Source organism: Anolis carolinensis, chromosome 2, assembly GCF_035594765.1.
Source record: "Anolis carolinensis isolate JA03-04 chromosome 2, rAnoCar3.1.pri, whole genome shotgun sequence".
NCBI classification, from domain to species: Eukaryota; Metazoa; Chordata; class Lepidosauria; order Squamata; family Dactyloidae; genus Anolis; species Anolis carolinensis.
Genome location: NC_085842.1, coordinates 246,927,740 through 246,950,513, shown reverse-complemented (window position 1 = coordinate 246,950,513; position 22,774 = coordinate 246,927,740). Strand labels below are relative to the sequence as shown.

The 22,774-nt window shown below is 38.7% G+C and overlaps 1 protein-coding gene across 2 annotated transcripts in view; it reads right to left on the bottom strand.

Annotated features, from left to right (window-relative positions):
- The window catches only part of pcsk5 (proprotein convertase subtilisin/kexin type 5), a 352,794-nt gene that overhangs the window by 271,551 nt on the left and 58,469 nt on the right, over positions 1-22,774 (bottom strand). For both annotated transcript variants that reach the window (XM_062972004.1, XM_008103279.3), the window contains exon 3: positions 3,853-3,966. In XM_062972004.1, the coding sequence (XP_062828074.1) occupies positions 3,853-3,966 (114 nt within the window). The remainder of the gene's footprint in view (positions 1-3,852; positions 3,967-22,774) is intronic.

Sequence of the window (22,774 nt, the reverse complement as noted above, 5' to 3'; positions counted from 1 at the left end):
TACATGCGGCAAAGGGACAAGAATGACTGCCACGTTGGGTTCATCATGGCAAAAGCCAAAATAGCTCCTATGGGAACTTCAATACCCCGGCTGGAATTGTGTGCAGCAGTTCTTGCTGTCCAACTCTGGCGCATCATCCAGCAAGAGATAGGAGACTTGTTTCAAGATGTCCATTTCCACATGGACAGTACAGTTGTGCTTGGTTACATCAACAACACAACCAAAAGATTCAAAGTGTACGTAGCAAATAGAATTAACAACATTCTATCTAGCTCCACACCTAGCCAGTGGCATCATGTTGCCACAAATGACAACCCAGCCGACATCGCTTCTAGAGGAGCATCAGCTCAACGAGTTTTAAAATCCAGTTGGTTGATGGGTCCCCGATGTTTAGCGGATGTCTACTTCCCGTTGGTCTTTTCACCTTCGGAAAGCATAGAATTACCAGAGTCTGTTCCAGAAATGACAGCCTGCAAGACCACCACTGCAATCAAGACAGGCCAAAGATCTTACCTGGAACTGCACCGCTTTGAGCATTTTTCAGAGTGGCGCAGTCTTCAGAGAGCAGTTGCTAGGCTCATACATCGCTTAGTCTGCAGAGATAGTCAGCCTTTGCAAGTTCAGGACATGCTGAAGGCTAAGGGAGTAATACTCAGGTCAGTTCAGAGGCATGAGTTTAGTCAAGAAATAGCCAGGTTAGAACAAGGGCTTAACACCCCCAGCCGGAGTTTCTTGCGTGAGCTGAACCCATTTCTGGATAAAGAGGGCATTTTAAGAGTGGGTGGGAGGTTAGCTAAGGCTAAACTCAAAGTGTGTATAAAGAACCCCATCATTGTACCCCCCAATAGCCATATTGCTTTGTTGTTGGTTCGTCACTACCATGAGAAAATTCACCATCAAGGTAGAACTCTGACTGAGGCGACCCTTAGAAATGAAGGCCTGTGGGTGGTAAATGCTAAAAGTTTGGTCAGCAGTGTTATTTTTAAGTGTGTCAAATGTCGGCGACTCAGACGTAACTGTCAGAGTCAGCTGATGGCTGAGTTACCTCAGGACAGGACTTTGACAGACCCCCCTTTTTCCCACGTGGGAATTGATGTATTTGGTCCTTGGGAGGTTGTCACTAGGAAAACCAGGGGTGGTGTTGTAAATAACAAGAGGTGGGCAGTTTTGTTTACTTGTTTAGTAATACGAGCTGTCCATATAGAAGTCATAGAAGGAATGGACACTTCATCATTTTTAAACGCATTGAAAAGGTTCATAGCTCTCAGAGGGCCGATTAAGTCTATTAGATCTGACTGTGGCACCAATTTTGTAGGTGCGACCAAAGAACTCAATTGTGTGTCTAGGTTTGGGAGAGACCCAAAGGTTCAGAACTTTACGAATACTGAACAAATTATGTGGACTTTCAATGTTCCCCACGCCTCCCATATGGGTGGTGTTTGGGAGAGGATGATTGGTATTAGTCGCAAAATCCTTAATGCCATGTTTTTGAGTCATAGGTCATTGACGCATGATGTTTTGGTAACACTTATGGCTGAAGTTTCAGCAATCATCAACAACCGGCCGCTGGTTCCTCTTACTAGCGACCCAGAGAACTTGCCTCAAAACCAGGCCAATCTAAGCCTATCCAAATTAGATAAGTATTGAATTATACTGATCTGGAATAGAAAATCTAATTAGAGGAGCAAGGTTATTCCGTCGCTTCTAGAACTAATCTTTGCTGTAAAGATAGGGAAGGAAAGAGTTTCTCCTTCTATTATAGACAGCGTGATTAGGGTGTAGTGGTTATATAATCACCTTTGCCTTCTGGAACCAGGGATAATTCTGTAACTAAAACCTATAGAAATTTGTTTCATTTTCTGTAACTTTAAGATCTGTGCCAAGTTTACAACCTTGTATGAATAAACATCCTTTTTTTTTTTTTTTGAAGTTTTCCAGACTCAGTCGTTCAATATTTTTAGGACAGCTTATAGGGATTTGCAGTTCGCCCGGATAAAGGACGGCACGTTTCAGCTTTATAGTTTTTTTTTTATTGTCTGGCGGACGGCACAACTTAATAAAGATATTAGATAGAAATTGGCCTCCGTGTATGGTTCTTGGTGCCCCGCTGCCTTGGGTCTGACATATTTTGATTTTTTCTATGAGTCCCCCCTATTCAGATAGAAATCATTTTTAAAGAAAAATGATATATGTCTATAAGCAACTTACAAAATATGTTCAGTATTTAATCTTCATGTTTTAAGTGACATGTTGAAATGCATTAGAGGGCACTTAAGAATCTTTTTTAAAGAGATAAATAAAATAATAATAAGCTTGGTTTTTCTTAAACTAGTCGTATTGTTTACTGACACTAAATGATTATAACTAATATATTGCACTGTTAAGTATATAAAATATGTCACAATTAACTCATCCATCATCACAGTAATCCTTTAAACCAAATCAATGGATTCTGAATATGCATAATTGATTTATGTGTTACTTTTCTACAGAAAATACACTGAAGTAGTTAATACATTTGTTTTGCTTTTTAAAATATACCCAGAACAATACACTGAAAGCAAAAAGCATCAGAAACAGCAGCTGAAAGTAGGCTCCTGAAAACAACATTGTGTTCAGTGTTCTTTTCAAACTGTACAATAAAGGAACAAGATGTTTCGGAGGCCCTTCCACAAAATGGACATCATATTCCTGATGACTGAATGCTCCAAAAGGGAAGGGAAGGACAAAAAAAAGCCTCAAAAGTAAATCTCTTGTCATTTCTAGGACACTATGACATCATGCCATTTGGCTATATTATGATTAAAACCAGCATCCTGAACTGAGACTGGAAATGAAATGGAAGTTGTCCCATAAATTGATCCTTACTGGACTTGCTGGCCCCAGAATAGGTGCTCCGTTTGAGATCAAGTGAAGACTTAAAAGTGCAAAACATGAATCACATCAATTTGGAATCAGATCCCTCTTGAAAATCCAAGCGTGCACAACCATCTAAACCAGCAAGGATTAAGGAAAAATGAATTGACCTAGCATTAATAATAGACAGAACTAACCAGAAACACATACTGAAATCTTTGAATACAAGACAGGATATAAACTTTAATCAATAAATTAAACATTACCACACTGGAGTGCTTTGCCTCCAATTAAAAAATTATTATTTTAATTATAGATAAATGTAGGTAAAGGTAAAGGTTTCATCTCCATTTCTAAGCCGAAGAGCTGGCATTGTCCGTAGACACCTCCAAGGTCAATTGGCTGGCATGATTGCATGGAGCGCTGTTACCTTCCCACCGGAGCGGTATCTATTGATCTACTCACATTTACATGTTTTCGAACTGCTAGACTGGCAGAAGCTGGGGCTAATAGCGAGAGCTCACCCCGCTCCCAAAATTCAAACCGCCCACCTTTCCATCAACAAGCTCAGCAGCTCAGCGGTTTAATCCACTGCACCACTGGGGGCTCCAACAGATAAATGTAGCAACCCTCTAATGTAGTGGTTCCCAAACTTTGGTCCTTCAGATGATTTGGAATTCAAAATTCTTGACTATTGGGTAAGTTTCATGGGCTTCCAGGAGTTGGAAGTCCAAAACATCTGGAGGACCAAAGTTTGGGAGCCACTGCACTAATGTATTTTTTTTCTCTATTAAAATAAGCATTCTTTCTTTACTATGAAAAAACTGTAGTTTATCATGATTATAACTCAAGGTTGTATGTTGTTAACATGTCAGGTTCAGGTTGCAATTATGTGATTATTTCTCACAGAACAAGGACAAACGTATGGCCCTTTTTTGCTTATTTTGAAAGAGTACATTATAAAAAATAAATAGTAACTAATCTATATGGACTTACCATGTACCACATACTTTGCCATTTGGGATCATTAAAATACATGGACTGGATGCTGCCAGGTTTGTAATCCCTTTTTGTCCTTATTCTTACAACCTGTTGCTCTATCCATTCCACCTGCCAACAAGAAAAAATTGGTAAATATTACAACACTAGTAAATGCATTGCTGGAAAGTTGGTAAATATCAAAATGCTATAAAATAAATAAGCAAATACAAATATGAAGGTACTTGCTAGAAACAGGAGCTGACTTTTTAAGTGCAGAGTTCATTTTAATAAATTGTTTCTCCTTAGATATTAGGCTTGATCGATCCACGAAAAATTTGATTCTAAACTCGTTTCAAAACTAGAGGGGGGCAGCTTTTCGTTTCTGATGGTATTTCCGAATTTGGCCCCCCAAAAATTTCGAAATTAACGGAAATTCGTTATTTTCTAAATTAATTCGTTAATGGCGGACGCGCATGCGCAATTCCCAAAAACAGCACAGAGGGAGAGGACTTTACAGGACTCTCCCACCCTCATTTTTTGAGTGATCTTCTTCAAACTTGGTACAGTGGTAGAACACATTTAACACTGATAGCTCACCAAAATTTGGAACGTTTCCCTTATCCTCTGATTTTTGGCGAATTTTCATAGCTTTTATAATAAACCATTTTTTAATAATTGCAGAAATCTGTTCCTGCTTTGAAAGTCTTATTTCCTGTTAAATTGGGTTGTCTTTACTGTGAAAGTCATTGTTCTACTTCAGAAACTTTGTTTTTGTGGCTGAAACTTTGTTAAATTGGTGTGTGTGTGATATATACTGTGTATATAGTCCCTGCATAATGTGTGTGTGTGTGTGTGTGTGTATAGGTAAAGGTAAAGGTATCCCTTGACGTTAAGTTCAGTCATGTCTGACTCTGGGGGTTGGTGCTCATCTCCATTTCTAAGCCCAAGAGCCAGTGTTGTCCATAGACACCTCCAAGGTCATGTGGCCGGCATGACTACATGGAGTGCCATTACCTTCCCGCCAGAGCGGTACCTATTGATCTACTCACATTGGCATGTTTTCAAGCTGCTAGGTTGGCAGAAGCTGGAGCTAACAGCGGGCACTCACTCTGCTCCCGGGATTTGAACCTGGGACCTTTCGGTCTGCAAGTTCAGCAGCTCAGTGCTTTAACACACTTCGCCATCGGGGCTCATGTATATATAATATACATACACATACAAACAATGTGGAGAATATGTGGAAAGGTAGATAGATAGATAAGTTGGGAGCCACAGCGAAGGCACCTTCCTGGGAGCAAGGTCTAATAATAATAATAATAATAATAATAATAATAATAATAATAATAATAATAAAAAATCCCTTACAATATCCAAGATGGGTACCATTATTGGCAGAGAAAGCCAAGCTGTAGGAGTTGAAATCCAATCATTTATCCTCCCTATAGAATCAATTTTATATGCATTTTTAGCTACAGAAAAGCTAAAATCAGGACAGTAAAAGAACAACACCCAGAAAATGGGAATTCCAGACAGGAAACAATCAGGGCCAGCTAATACCTCCCAACAAAGGATTCCCCCAGGTAGGAAGCAGCCAGGCTTTGAAGCTGCAAGGCTATTCAATGCTAATCAAGGTGACCAATTGCAACATTCACACTTGCCTCCCACAGACAAGAGTTCTTTCTCCCACCCTGGACCTTCCACAGATATATAAACCCCACTTGCCTAGCTTCGCACAGACGTCAAAACCTCACCGCCGGGCCCCTCTCTGTCTCTCTCGGTCTCGGCTCCATCCGCCGCCTTCCCGCCTCAGAGAGACACCAGGCCTGAGCTGAGGCGAGGCGGCGGCGGCGGCCATTTCCCCCCTCCGTCTTCCTCCTCCTCCTCGGCCTCCTTCCCCCTCGCCCCCTCCCATTGGCTGAGCCCGTGACGCCCCTTTTGCTGAGGGGCAAAAGGAAAGGGCCTGAATGGTTTGGGTGATTTGCAAAAGCTTTTTTTCCTAACGAAGAAAACGACGACATAACGAAAAACGGCCTCTCGCGATTCGAAACCGCGATATCAGACGTGTGGACAACCAATGCTTCAAAATTGCTTCAAAACAAACGAAAATAACGAATTAATAACGGTTAACGGGGAAAACGAATTATTTGAGCAAGCCTATTAGATATATTCTGCAAAGTGGCCTTAACATACACAGCAACCTCTAGTTATTACGTGTGGCAGCAGCCCATATTTAGAGGTGATGATTATTTGAAATGAATATTTTTATGTTTTGCCCTATCCCAGTCAATCGGAAGAACAAGGAGGAAAAAAAATTAGCATAACTGCATGCAGGGATTGTTGTTAGCACATAAACCAGAGCAGAAAACTTGCTTTGGAATGTGTAATTTTAGCAAGAAACTTTTTTGTGGGGAACAGGCAGGAAAATAAAATAAAAACTAGCCTGCTCAGGCCTGTGCCTATGTTCTGAATTTTCTGATGATAAGAAATTCAGCAGGGAAACATGGTCTGTGACTTTGACGACCTTCCTTTGGCATCTCCTCTCAGTTCTTGTTGTTTTAACCTGTAGTTCTCCTGTTTAGAGGGTAGATATTCTAATTTAGGTTTTTGCTTCTATTTTTTTTAAAATGGCTTCTGAATAGTAGTCTTTCTAAGATTAGTGGAAAGTTGCACATTTGAGCTGAACTGCATTTCACATTCCCTGATTATAGGGCTGCAAAAGCATACCTAAGGAAAGCTTGCCTGAACATATCACAAGATTACAGGATTAGGTACTGATAAGAGCAGAAAACACAAAACTATACAAATAACTATGGAAACAATATAATCTCTCTTGTGTTAAAGATGAAATACAACCACTGTACACAAAAAATCAATACACATATTTTATATAGGAAAGGTTCAGTGCGGAATTGCTTCGAATAACATATGTTGTTCACATTTGTAACACTAGAGCTTGCAGAAATACATTTATGAATCACCTTTTATTTTATTTGTGTCATAAACTATTTCCAAGTCTTTGGAGTAGATAACAACTTTTACAATTTGATAACAACTTGTTGCATTTTATCCTGTAAACTGATCTGCATTTTATGGAAATATCTCTAAGGTTTGTATATTCTCAAGTTAGCAAGTCCTTTATATCAGAATAGTGAGCTCAGCATAGTGGTTTGAGTGTTAGTCCAGGACATGATTTGAATGTCCACTCAGCCATGGAAACCCATTGGGAGATCTTGGGTAAATCCCCTTTTCTCGGGCTCAAAGGCAGACCTCCCATGAACAAACATTTTAAAGAAATCTCATTTGTCAAAAATAATTTGAAGGCACACAACAACACAACAACAATAAGAATCTGTAATGGTTTCAGCATTTAAAAGATGGCAAGGAGCTGGTGAGTTTTGTCACATAGGCTTTTCACTTAAAAAATTGCGTTAGCTGGCAGGCAGCTGTACTAAAGTACCAATAACATTTCATCTATATTCTTTAGTTTTAGCTCACCAGCATATTGGGAGGCTATTTATTTTTCATCTGTTGGATGGCTGATTGGAAGTCATATCAAATTTGTTCCTTTCTCTGTTGTACTTTTTAGCACCTTACAGTAGCTTACAGAATATGGGTTAAGAGTGTCACAAGTATATTAACAGAGCGTAAAGGCATATTCTGAGTTCATTCCAAAGTAAAAGGCATGCAGAGGTAGCTGAGGTATTTGTGGCTTTAGGGCGCTCCTACAGAGTTCCGTAAAAATGAAAAAGGAAGTTGGGCTTTCTTTGTAAATATTTGCTGTGTTCAAAAAACTTAAGTAAGCGTACTTTAGCACTAAAGGCTTAGTCTCATTATGATAATCCTGAAATACATTTTGGTGCGGCAGTTTTAGCTGAACTCAATCACTGACACTCCAAGGGACCCCAGGAAAAAAAAGGGGGGGGGGTTAAATGATGTTGAAGGGAAATAAGCACTGATTCAAATTAATAGCTGAAAAACATGTCTTAAAAAGGCACGTTTAAAACCCTATTTTGGCTTTAAAAATGCCCATATTCGCATGACTGCATATCCCTGCAGTCAAGGAAAACATATGACCTTGTGGCTATATGCTGATGAGGGCTATAAACAAATATAGCCACAGACACATAAGTGGCTAAATGGAAACACAAATGGAAAGCAATTCACATGAGAACTCTCTGCAACCATTCCTTTGTTTTGATGTTTATGAAATTAAAAAGAGCTTGAATTCACAGGAGGGTGAGGAAACATAATTTGAAATCTGCTTGTGTGCACATTTAGATATCCACATCAGTGCATATGAGTTCCAGTGCATCTCAGAGTGTCAATTAAAAAAAATTAAAAGTACACTTCCAAGAGATGTCCCCCGTTCATCTTGCGGATTTCTAAAATCTACAAATATGTCAGGATGGTGGGGGAGCACTGTCTAAGACTGACAGCTCCATATTTGAATTTTCTGTCAGGTGCTGTGGTTTTTTGCCCCACTTATTTGTCCAAGATTATGAGGCTGTTTCGAAGTGCCCCCAGACTCCTAAACAAAGTAAGGAAGCCATTTTTTTTTCTTTTTAGAAAAACTATTTTATAGGGGATGGGGGAGAAAGAGACACAAAATGTGATCCCCTGGTCTAAGGACCCCTGGTAGAGGTGAGTTTTTGACCCACCATTAACTGTATTCCAAGGTGCAGCCCATCAAAACTGCTCCCTTTGCAATGTCAAGGGAAATATTCTGCTTGCACAACTTTCCATCAATTCACATTTCATACAAATTCAGGGTTTCCATGCTGTTCAATGAATTCTGGGTAGTACAAGGGATTGCACCAAGAAATAGGGATGGAAAGAATTGTTTTTTAAAAAAAAATTCTAAAAATGATTTTTAAAACCCAGGTATTTTAAATCTATTGTTGTTATTGTTGTTTCTCTGTATGTAATGGCTTTGATAAAGAATAAGATCTTTTTAAGGAATATAATTCTTCACTAAGTTTCTTCTTGAAGATATCAAGCAGTACTTTCAACAATTCTTTCCCCGTTGTGAGACAGTCATGTAGTTTTTGAAGGATATTCGCCTTTTGGCCCTTACTGCTACATAAACTTCACACATTGTTGTCCTACACAAAAAACCAGCATTTTCTGTGCAGGAATGATTGTTTCTGCATTGAAATGTTACCCCAAAATGCTGTTTTTTAAACAAAAGAATCGTGCAAAATACATCTCAAGTTGGGAATATTCTTTTGTAATTTTTGAAGCGTTTTCACTGTGATGAATTACATCCCTATACAAAAAGGTCTGGGTTTTGAACCAAGCCATTACATACAGCAATAACAATAATGGCTTCAACACAGTTACTCAAGAGTAATCAAGAACAGTCTCTGTTTTATGGTGTGTTGTTTTCTCCCACTCTGTGCCACACCCCCCCCCCCCCCAGTAATCCTTAACATCTGAGCAAAGCAAGAGTTTTAGAAATTAATAATCAAACCTAAATCTATTCCCAGTGGGATGTAAATTAGTGCACAGAACTGCAACAAATCTAGCAGAGTACACTCTATGTGTTCAGTGACATGCGGGGACTACTGATGGCGAACTGCATTTTTTTGGCTTTTAAATGAGTTGCACACTGTGCTGGGTCCATTTTAAAATTGTTTTTTTCATAATTGCACTAAGTGTATGTCAACATATAAAGCTGCTTACTAGGGAAGTGAATCATTTTGTTCAATTCATTAAATATGTCTTTTAGTTTGTATGGACTTTTTGGAGTACAAGGGTTGAACTGTTTCATTATAAATCTCATTTGCTTTTATAACGATTAGAAGGAGAGGCTCCTCTCCTCATGACCTCATGAGCCATCCAGTCCAACCCCCTGCCAAGAAGCAGGAAATCGCATTCAAAGCACCCCCGACAGATGGCCATCCAGCCTCTGCTTAAAAGCCTCCAAGGAAGGAGCCTCCACCACAGTCCGGGGGAGAGAGTTCCACTGTCGAACAGCCCTCACAGTGAGGAAGTTCTTCCTGATGTTCAGGTGGAATCTCCTTTCCTGTAGTTTGAAGCCATTGTTCCGTGTCCTAGTCTGCAGGGCAGCAGAAAACAAGCTTGCTCCCTCCTCCCTATGACTTCCCTTCATGTATTTGTACATGGCTATCATGTCTCCTCTCAGCCTTCTCTTCTGCAGGCTAAACATGCCAAGCTCTTTAAGCCGCTCCTCCTTCTACTGCCATATTCTAAACCTTTTTTTCTTCTGAAAAAAGTTTAAAATCTAACAGTAGAAGGAGAGTCTAAGAAATGGATTACTGAGAAAGGGGTTTAAAAACTAGCAGAATGTTCATGGTAAGAAGGTGGCAAAGGAAGTAACAAGTTGTGGATGTCAGTGAGAAAGGAGTGGGAGGGCTAACAATATTCACACTTTTTCCACTGGGAGAGTCTTGGACCCCTAATCATTGCAAATGTAGGGACTGACTGTAAAACACAGAAAACACAATCTGGTATAAATGTAAATTTTATATACATATATATATATACATATATATAGTTTTCATAAGGCAAAGTAATTCCCCCTGATTCATCCACTTGATATTACAGAATAAAAACTTATAGCAGCTAAAGAATTTGCTCTCCCACTGTCCACTCCCTATTTTTAAAAAAACCTTTTTAAATGTAGAGTGAGGTCTATGGATGAAACAAATGTCTATTTCCTCTTCTCACATACCTGATGACAAATATCTCAAGGAAACCACTAGAGGCTTAAGATTTTTCTGAGCAAAGGGACATGTCAGTGTGTGGGTTATAAATAAATAAATAAATAAATAAATAAATTTCCTAAGCAAAAAAGCATGTTTTTGCACCAATCCCACCCCACCCTTGCATGTCCCTCTTCAGAGAAAAACCTGCTAAGTACTTTGGGATGTTCAAACACAAGGAGAAAACTTTGCTAAAGTCTTGGGGCTTTATGAGTTTTCCTAATGGTGTTCCCAACTATTAGGAAATTCATTTGTTAGAGGAGAGGGTAATATGTAATCCTGTCCTACACCCTAAGGACCCATCCCGACAAGCCCAAAAAGCAGGACCTGTCTGGGTTTTTACCGGAGGCGTCTAAACAATGCCTCCGGTAAGAATGAATTAATTCAGAACAAACCAGGGTTTCCCTGATTTGTTCCAAATTAATTAAACACCTGGTAAGATCAGGATTTTATGGTAAGATCCAGGTCTTACCACATGTGGGCTCTGTGTGGATTGGACCCAGGGACCATGTCATGCAATTCCTGGGCCCAATCCACATAGCCATATTGGTTTTTCAGGCTCCAAAAGCCTGAAAAACTGAGAGGGCACTCCCCCAAACCCCAAATTTTCCCCTAAAATTACATAAAACTTACCTGGTAGCCATAACGTTCCCCCTCATGCCAGGAGGGCCTGAGGAAACGATGTAACAGAAGATGGGGAAGTGAGGAGAGATTCCCCCCCCCCCAGTCTCCTACCAGGTAAGTTTTATTCAATTTTTAGGGGGAATTTGGGGGGGGGGGGGTGCCATCCCAATTGTAATAGGGAGAGCATGTAGCCACACACCCCTCTGGGAAAACCAGGTGTGTGGTTTTTTTGGGGGGGGGGGGGTTTGGTTTTTTGCAGGGAAATGGGTATGGGCATCTGCGCCAAAGCAAAGGTTTTTTTAACCCACTTTAGTGCAGATTTTGGACCTGTCTGGAAATACCTTAAGAATAGCCTACTGTCTCAGGTGTGGTGGATTCAGTTGCTAGTGTTGAAGTAAGAATCACTTAGCAATACAGTCAGCTTCTCTCTATGGAATTGAGTTGATGCCATCTTGTCCTTTGTCTTAAACAGAAAAGTATCCTAGGCAATCTTTCTGAGCAGAGCTTTAGAAAAATTTACTTGAAAAAAATGGCCTAAAAGGCACTAGATCCCATCTGATTTTGAAAGTCAGGCATGATGCACTAAAAACTTGGTATATAAATATTCATAAAGGTTTTGTCATGGCCCAGAATAAATGATTTTACTATTTTGCTCATCACTGCAAAAATATCCAAAAATGCAGTTTCCAAAGACTACTTGCACTTCAGAGCATACAATGATATCATTAAGAACACTGTTTAGCATTTTTTAGCAAACAGATTTAAAGAATAGCCACCTCTTACATGTCTTTGCCTGACCACTCATGGGGGAGTTAACAGTAACCCTTACATAATTCCTTAAAAATTACTCACCTGAAAAACAAAGGTTACTAGTCTGTTAGTGACTGGTAGAAGAGGCACAAAGTACTCCTTCCTTCTAAAGTATGTTACATTTCCATGTTATGCTGAAGAAGAATAGTGTGCTCCATTCCTTCTCTGTTGGCCCACCTGCATGGAATCCCATGCCTTTGGCTTCCAGCCCACTGCATCAAGAGAAAGCTGGAATGACTTTGAAATGAACTGCAATTTCCTTCTATAATTTCATGAAAGTCTTTCCAACTACCCAAAATCCCAGCCTGCTAAAGATGTATAAACCATTTCATGAGCCACATTTTTACAAAATATTATTTATTGGTAAAGCAGTACTGCAGTTTGTTATACAACAGGATGAATTCTGAATGAGACCAAGAAATGAAAGTGCAAAAATATGTGTCTTTATGACCTTGGCGCCTAACTGCAAAATTCTGGATTTTAAAGAGAAAGAAATGCTGTGATATAATTACAACCATTTAAAAGAAAGTAAAAAGTCAGACAATGAAGAGAAACAAATGAACAAAAAAACCCAAAACAAATGAACTTAGGATACCATTTAACATTAAGTTACTTCATGTGCAGGGAATACAGTGAGGAAGGTGAAGAGTGAATATTTCTGGTGGCTGAAAATGTCTGTTGGAAAGTTTACAGGTTCATAACCACCATAGATTTTATGTGGGCCATAGTCTAGCAGAAATCACAGCAAAGTAATATACAAAACACAACAGTCTATAACCTAGAACAAATCACCAAAGGGAGGAAATGGGGGATACTAAATAAGGAGAAATGTATAGAATGCATCAATTAGAAAGAAAAAGGAAATAAGATGGTGCCAGTCAAAAACCCATAGATAGGTTTTTCTGATATAAAGAGCAAACATATTTCAAGCTAAAATTGAACTTCAGAATAGAGAATTGAAAGATAGAAGAAAAAATACAGAAATTCTGTGAAGAAAATACTTTGTTCTCATGAAATAACTGACAGTATTTTAGAAGCTGATAGACAAAAACAGTTGAATGAAAGCAGGAGAAAGAATTATATGAAAGGTGCAGAGGGTGTTTGTATTTTTTACCCAGCTGCCACATGACAGTGCAGACATTATGGGGTGGACATCATGCGTGATAGACAACACTCAGCTAGATGGATGGATGATCTCATCAGATATGAAACAGCTTTATAATTGAACTGAGTCCCACAACTTTTAAAATGTGGGACTCAATTCAATTAGATGGTCATGAAATTGATGGTGATCACTGACTCTGGCCAGAGTGATGGAGAGATCAGAGAAGGGAGCAATACCTCCTTTCTCCCGTCTGCTCTCTCTCCTCATTTTGTCACTCCAGCTGGGACCAGTGAATACAACAAACATGCCTGGTGATCATCGCTAAGCCCAGGATGATGATGGGAAGGTAAAGGTAGTGGTCCAGTGCTACCAAACCAGCTCTGGCACTGATGGACTATGCAGGTGCCAGCAGGTGCCATTCAGCTGGTGGCCTGGCTTTGTACCATGCCATGCAGACCTGCCAATTGCTGAGCCAGCTCAGTGATTATGCATGTGTACTTTGGGGTGGCACTGATCCAGAGAATCCCACTCTGGAGCAGCACCAACATCTGGCCATGTCTCCATACTTATATGTGAAATTACTAAATCGTCCATTGTGATTTGTTGGAGTCTTCTAGAGGTCTCAGTGGATAATGTAATCATTGCACATCTAACATAATTTTCTTTAAACTGGCACTGTGAGCATAGCATACATAAAAATTGGTGAAGATGATAAGAAAAACAGGAAGCTGATATAGGTCAAGAGTATGGGACATTCTTACTAATATTATTTCATAAATATCAGCAGTTCTAAGGTTGATTGTTTTACAAAGAATTGCAGTGTATCCAACAGTGTTAAGTGATGCATTCTCATTGACTTTCAAATATATATATTCCAGCAAGGGTCAATGGCTAGCTTATAATAATGGTTTTTTATGTCATTACATCATTGCACATATATGATTTATCTGAAGCAGCAGGTCTACAGATGTCAGGACAAGCTTAGGGGCAGAAAAGCAAAGAAATAAAACAGAAAATGTTTTGAAACTACTGCTTCTGTCTGTATAAAGGTATACTCTGTAATAACAGGATAAACTATAGAAGTTTCACTAGTAGAAGAAATCCGCCTGCTGGGTGCCTCAACACATGTTCTTTCAAGTTTTGACTTAGTAGGAAATGAAGTCGTGTTTATAGTGATCTACAGAATTCCTTTCAGAACTGAAATAATCCATATCTTTGTACTATTATAAGACAATGTGATACTAATAAGTCTTCTGTTAACAGCTATATTAATAGCTGCTCAGTCTCAAAATGTATTTTTGCACTTGGGAGGTTTTACTTACTTAATGACTCAATTTCACTAAAATACAAAAGGTGTAATTATTAAAAAATAAAACTTAGTATGCTAACATTATACGCTTTTTTAAAACCTAGCTTTGAAAATCCAGGAACTAATAAAGTTACTTTTTAATGATAATTTGTCCTGTTGCTTATTAGAGTGTTGGAAAAGTCTTCTATTGCCATTGAATTGTGTGTGTTACCTTTGGGAGGGCGTTACTTTTAATTGATTTTTGTTTTAAAAAAAACAACCATTGATTTAACAATGGCAGTGTCTCAAAAATAATTTTAGAACCAATATTATACCAAATTTATTGAACATAATTTGTTGAATGTGGATAAATGAAACTGTGGATGCCAGTCCTATGAATATGGAAGTTGTACTGTACAATCACACTATTTTGTATATACCAGATGTCGCCTGATTTTGGAAACTCAGTTGGCTCAGGGTGGTTTGGATGAGAGACTACCTGGAGGTACCAGGAGCTCAAGAGAGGCTTAGGAAAGAGGGCACTTCCAGACTATAATTAAATCCATTTCGGAGCAGGTTTAAGAAACCCATTTCGAAGCAAGTCCCCACACCCCAAAACAAAACAGGCTTGGCCCATTGGCTGTCCCCATGCTATCCTGAAAACTTTTGGGATGGCATCGGGTCACCCAGACCTCCCTCCACCAAAGCCTCCTGGCACATCATTGGTACATTCCAGTAAACCTTTATCCAGGAGTGAGTCCCCACAGGGCCTTTCAGGAAGACCCAGTATCTAAATAATTCAGGGCAAAGCAGGGTTTACCTGCTTTGTCTCGAATTACTTCACTTTTACCTGAGGCATCATTTGGGTGCCTCAGGTAAATTTCCAACAGGGCCTGGGATATGGACCCTGTCTAGAAGGGCCCAGAATCTCACCTGAAACATTGGACAATTCTTCCAGACAGAGTTGACAAAAAGTATGAATATTTCCAAGCTCTGTGAAAAATATGGGCCTGCTAGATATTAGTGAGTTTACAAGACAAAGTGGGATGCTGCCTACAAAAGTCTCAAGATCTTCTTTGTAAACAGTGCCACATGAACAGTACAATCCCATGTTGCTGGAGAGTATGAACATCTGAACCAAATGGGGATAACATGCAAATAGAGTGGGCAAGAACTATGTAAACCATGAGTTGTCATCAGACTCTGCAACTCAATTCAGTCTTCTTCCTCATCTACAGTTAGGCATGGCAAAATCATTTTAGGAAATAAAATTTTGGGCCAAATGTATCGTACACTTTGCCTAGAGGATTACAGAAAGCTAGGGAGAATATGCATTTTTATTTTACTTATATTCCTGCTCCCTGCTTTTCCCAGTTCTGGCATTCAACGTCACTTCTATTTTTTAAGTAAAGACTAACATCACTATTAATACCTCAAAGCTAAAAATATAATTAAACTAACAGAATTTAAAGTACTTTAAAAATATCTTCTCAAAACCAACAAAATATGCATAATGTGCATGTGCCTATAAATCTCCTGTCGATTTATGGTGTTCTCATAAATTTCATAGGGTTATCTTAAGCAACATTTCAGAGGTGGTCTTGCCAGTTCCCTCCTTTGTAATATAGACCACTGTTCTTAAATTGTGGGTCCTGACCCCAAAAAGGGGGGTCCCCTTAGTTCAACATTGGGGTCGAGAAAAAATTGACAACAGTAAAAGATCCTGAACACCAGCTACTGGCTATTTTAGACATTTATACAAATCTGTTAGCAATAATGTATAGTGTTTACAGTAAATTCTGCAGAAAATTTTCTGTGCTCACTACAGCCATTGGAACTAACACTCAAGTCTATATTTATAAGTATTTTCATTCTGCTTCTAGAGGTGTATGCTCTTTGATCCTTGCTCTCAAATTGTCCAGTTAAATATAGCAGAACCCAGCAAGTCATGTATGCATTTGTAAGCACCCATAATTTACTTTTGCCCCAGAACTTCCAAGCATGTATCCATTTTGCACTGGAAGCAAAAAAAGCAGTATATTTCGTATGAACAGGTTTAGCAACCGTGAAATAGAACTAGAAAGTTAAACTATCAGGTGTGTGCAGGATTCTTTCAAATGGTAAGTTTCTGAGCCACGGATGTTAACTGCTCTCTTTCTGCATTGTGTCTCCCTCTCTAGGAACAAAAAGGAGAAACAGAAATGTAAAAAGGTAGTGTGGGCAATGGCAATATGGAGTAGAGTAAGACTGACGTCATCTAGCATTCCAACACAATCCCAGTGTTAAACAATGAGAATGGAATGAAGGAAAGACACTTTGGGCTGAGTAATAATGTAATAACGTTCCAAAGATGGGCTAATTCATTTGCTGCTTTTTTTCTGCTGGTTCCAAAAAGCCAGTGACAGGAAGATAATGTCAAAAGTTCTGACGATTAACTTCTTTAGCTTTTTGCCACAAACAATATGGTGACTCTAAACATTACAGAAAGAACCATGGCAGTAGAAGGGATTCACCCTTAAAATCCTCAACTATGATATTCAAACTCATACAGGCTCTATGTAAAATATGGCTGTCAATTATAATGGACATTGTAGAATACCCAAATTGATATTTCTAAATTATGCCTTACCAAACCCTTAGTCCCCCTTCTCTGATGCTTATTTCATCAGTGGTGCAAAAGAAGACTCTCTTCACTCTTCTTCCTTGCATTGGACACTGCTATCCAAGGTGCCCGTTTTGTCACTAATAGCCTTAGTACAGTGGTTCGCAACCTGGGTCCCCAGATGTTTTTGGCCTTCAACTCCCAGAAATCCTAACAGCTGGTAAACTGGTTGGGATATCTGGGAGTTGTTGGCCAAAAACATCTGGGGACCTCAGGTTGAGAACCACTGCTTTAGTAGAACCATGTCTTGGATCCTGTGCTGTTGCCTCAGACTCAGTTGTGGATGCTAAGGACATAGAGTTCATTTTAACAAAGCCATGGCTAAATACTATGGAATCATGTAAGCTGTAGTTTGTTGAAGCACCAGCCATTCGTGGCAGAGAAGGCTAAAGGCCTTCTAAAATGCTCCTGAACGGCATTCATTCTACAATGTGCATAAGAAGAGAGCATGAATGTAGCATTTAAGGCTTTTCCCCCAAAGAATAACTAAAAAGTAACTGTTTTAATTAAACCTGAAGAAAACTATAATTATGACGCTAACTTACTAGCGGAAGCATTAGAAATATGGTTAGTTTTCTTTAGAAGGAACTTCTAGTACTAAGATCTGGTTACGATTCAGGCAAGTGCTAAAGCATATTTGAAGGACTGTGCTCTTCCATACTACCTTGTCCATATTTTGAGATCTTCTAGGGAAGCTAAGCTTTCTGTCCCACCACTCCTCAAAGTACATTTTTTGAGTTCCTATGTTAGAGAAAAGTAAGGTAAAGGTAAAGGTTTTCCCTGACATTGAGTCTAGTCATGTCCAACTCTGGGGGTTGGTGCTCATCTCCATTTCTAATCTGAACAACCGAAATTGTCCATAGACACCTCCAAGGTCATGTGGCCAGCATGACTGCATGGAGCGCCGTTACCTTCCCACCAGAGCAGTACCTATTGATCTACTCACATTTTGCATGTTTTCAAACTGCTGGGTTGGCAGAAGCTGGGGTTAACAGCGGGATCCCACCCTGCTCCTTGGATTCGAACTGCTGACCTTTCAGTCAGCAAGTTCAACAGCTCAGCAGTTTAACCCACTGCATCACCTTCCTGATTAACTTCCTGAGGGGGCTTCCTGAGCAAAGTAAAGTAAACAAACAAACAAACATGGGAGGGGACCTTCTTAGTGGCTGATCTCAGGCTCTGGAACTCCCTTCCCAGGTGCACTAGACTAGAAATTCCTAACTATCCTTCTGGAAAAGTCTAAGAAATGTTTTTGCAGGGGAAACACACTTTTAAAAAATCTGAGGGACTTTAATTGGTTGTTGTTGTTTTAACTGCCTTTAATTTTATGGTGGTTTGATTACATTTAAACTTTTGCATGCTATTAATTTTGACTATGTTTGTTTCAATTATTATTAACTATCTTGGAGTTCTAAACTGGTGGGAAAGTGGGAAATAAATAAACTAACAATTGAATAAATATCAAGTCCTAGCAACTCCTTATTTCTTCTGCTGAATGTTTCACCTACAGCAGAGGTAGGGATTTTGGAAGGGCAGGGATGTGGAAAACAACTCCCAAGTAGTCCCAGTCAGCAAAACAGCCAATGCTAGGATGAAGTGGGAGTTGCAGTTCAACAACATCGGAAAGGCTATATGATTCTGTGTCATAGAAATAAAATGGAATTTTTCACTTCCTTCCCTGCAATGCAAACCATCGCTTCATTTCCCTAGATGTTTATGAGAAACAAGAATACTAAACTGCATTATCAACAGATTCATAGAAAGGTTGAGTTCACATTGATATTTTTCCTCATTCATATGTTCAAGGCACACATAGAAAAGCAAAAATATTTTGGCAGAAAATACAACTTTCCAAAATGATAAAAAGATCAGACATAAATTTGACACAAAGTCTTACTACAAAAACTCTGAAACTTAAGATTTGTCAGAATTATACTACACAGTTGAAGATCCAAGAGTTGTTGATGGAAAATGATGTGTGTGTGTGTGTGTGTGTGTGTGTGTGTGTGGATATGGATATATGTATATTTGTATTTTGTATTAGGCACCCACTCAAAGTTCAAGAAAATTTGAATAATTGATAAGTTAGCATCAACTAATAAGATTGGGATGGATTACATAAATCTGGTATAATACAAAAAGAAAAGAAGCACAATATTGATAAAATGATACATGATAAAAGCTTGTTTATAAAAAAAATACTAATCTACTAACAGTTTAAATGAAACATGTAGAATTTTCTTTTTAGATAATATTTAATAATTAGAGAAAAAATAAATGAAACAATCTGCCATGAATAATCAAGATCAATTTTCAATAAAGAAGATCTGGAAAAGAAAATAAGAACATGAGTCAGTTTAAGAAGGGTCAATTATGAGACTTAAAATTAGAATGGTTAGAATCTTAAATATGTAATGTAATATGTATAAATGGAATAGAGATGAAGATATATGATAATTTTGTAGAAGATAACCCCTACCTTCTTTGTTCTTTCTTTGCAACATTTTAGATATTTGTAAACATGTAACTAACCGATAAAAACCCTGCTATCCCCATATTATTATTATTATTATTTTCTTCTCTTTTACCCTCACCCCCCATTCCCTTTGTGTAGATTTTCTTTTTCCTTTTCTTTGTAAATCTATATATATAAAATGATAAAGTTGTTTGCGCAGTGACTATAACAACAAAACTAAACATCCCAGAAATACGAAATTTGGAAACACAATGCAAAAGGCTTGCCTCCAGGTTACAACAACACAACCACACCACAAAACCACAATCCAGACCCACAAAACTCACAACAACACATCATGCGATAACAACACAACTAAACGCCCCAGAAATACAAAACTTGGCAACACAATGCAAAAGCCTTGCCTTCCAGTTGTAACAACACAACCACACCACAAAACCACACAGGACCCACAAAACTCACAACAACGCATCGTGACTATAACAACACAACTAAACGCCCCAGAAATACGAAACTTGGCAACACAACGCAAAAGCCTTCCCTCCAGGTTGTAACAACACAACCACACCACAAAACCACAATCCAGACCTATAACACTCACAACAACGCATCGTGACTATAACAACACAACTAAACGCCCCAGAAATACGAAACTTGGCACACAACTAAACGCCCCAGAAATATAAAACTTAATAACACAACGCAAAAGCCTTGCCTCCCGGTTGTAACAACACAACCACACCACAAAACCACAATCCGGACCCACAAAACTCACAACAATGCATCGTGACTATAACAACACAACTAAACGCCCCAGAAATACGAAACTTGGCACACAACTAAACGCCCCAGAAATACAAAACTTGACAACACAACACAAAAGCCTTTTCTCCTGGTTGTAACAACACAACCACACCACAAAACCACAATCCGTACCCACAAAACTCACAACAACGCATCATGACTATAACACAACTAAACGCCCCAGAAATACGAAACTTGGCAACACAACGCAAAAGCCTTGCCTCTCAGTTGTAACAACACAACCACACCACAAAACCACAATCCGGACCCACAATACTTAAAACAATGCATTGTGACTATAACAAATACAAAATTTGACAACACAACTCATCCACCTCCCCAATCCCTACATTCACACTTGGCCTCCAAAAAAACAATTACAATAATAACAATAACAACAACAATAAGAATCAACACCATCACCGGCAAGAAACAGCCAGGCACTGAGGCTGAGAGGCCAGTCAGTGCTAAACTGGGCCTCCAAAAAACAATACAGTAGCATCTAACTTATCCAACTTTCATGACCACTACAACAACAATAATAATAAACACCTTCACAGGCAAAAAAAAAAAGACTATTGTACCACAATAAAAATATAAACCGCACTCAGCAGAATCAGACATTACAATTAACAACAAACCAAAGACAACAGGGATCTCAAGCAATTATCAATCAACACAAAAATTGAAGAAGGTAACAGACTTCAAATACTACTACTAATGTGAGCATAAAGAAGGGTGGAGGTCACAGCATAAATACAACCTAATGTAGACTGACCAACACCACCAGACTAAGCCACAGCAACGCGTGGCCGGGCACAGCTAGTGCTTAATAAAAATTATTTGCAAACATAAAAAGAATTATACTACTCAGTTGACGGCCCATATCTGGATAAGTCATCACTGGTCTGCTTAACAACTTAAAATCACAACCAGTCCTTGACTATATCAAAGCTGCATTTGGACTAAGAATGCATGGCTAAGAGATGCAGAACGGAGCATTTGTATAGAAGAGATGCATTTTTCAGACTACAAAGCATAATGTTTTCTTTTCAAGTAATCTCTACTCGCTGTTGTTCCGTTTATATCTAAAATTAACTATTTTTCCATCTTGTTCTTTTTTCTTTAACAATAGCTGACATAATAAAAATCTCCATCAAATAAAAATCTACATCTCAAATATTTCAGCAGGACACGCTGTAGCAAAGCCAAGAAAGTCTTTTTAAAAAACCTCTTAACAATATCATTCAGCTAGACATTTTACCTACTTATTTTTAAGATTTTTTTTACATTTCTCTCCCCTATTATAGTCAACCAGAAAAAAAGACAGTAGTGATGCAGAATTTTCATCACAAGTAGATAGGTATGGAACTGCTATTTTTGTATTTCAAAATCTATAGTTCTTGAGCATTACTTTTTCCTCATTTGATTCTGTGCTCTGCATTACCTTTTTGGTTTCCTTTGCCCTTATGGAAAATGCACATCTTTTTAGTCTGAACATTAGATATATGTGTCATCGCAAACACACTGATAATTTCTATTGGTGTTCCTGTTCTCTCACTACAGAGTGAGAGAGTTGCAAAACCATTTTGACGTCCAATTAAAACTCTATTGTTGTATGGTGAGACGGAGGAGAAACCATGCTCACTTTTCTCTACAGGCCATGGAATGAGATGTTGATTATTTGATTTCCTTGACCTGAACTCCACTTCGACCTCATTTTCTTCTGAACTCTTGACTTTCTTGATTGAACTTTTGCTATTGAGGTTACTGCTACCAAAATATGGACTAAAGCAACTCTCACCTTCTCAAATACTTTACAAGCAGCCTCAAATATAAAAGGCATACAAAGATAATCCCCAGTAACAACAAAACAGGAAAAGACTTTAATTTTGTATGTTTCTTTTAAAAAGAAAGACTTTGTAACTTGAACAAAAGTGCCATTACTACACCTTCAAAACTAGTGGTAAACTTGGATGGTATAACTGGGTTTCTGTAAAGCAGGTCACATACCTGCTAGATTATTATTTTGTTAATGATGTTATTTGTGAGCTAGCAGGTCTGAAAGCACCTTAGAGACTAAATGTGAGAACAGAGATGGTAGCATGAGCTTTCGTAGACATGGGGTGCAGCTACACTGTACAATGAATACAGTTTGATGCCACTTTAACAGCCATTGCTCAATGCTAATGTTAAGATTTAGTTTGGTGAAGCACCAGTACTCTTTGGCAGAGAAGGCTGAAGACCTTGTAAACCTACAACTTCCATGATGACACAAGAAGGACTGAACCATGGCAGTTAAAATGGTCTCAAACTGCATTAATTCTATAATGTAGATGGACCCTTAGTATATGGGGATGTTAGGCATTAGAGTACAAAATTCAGAAGGTTTTTAGATTTTTCTTACTAAAATCTAGTAGTGCGCCTCAGGGTTCTATCCTGA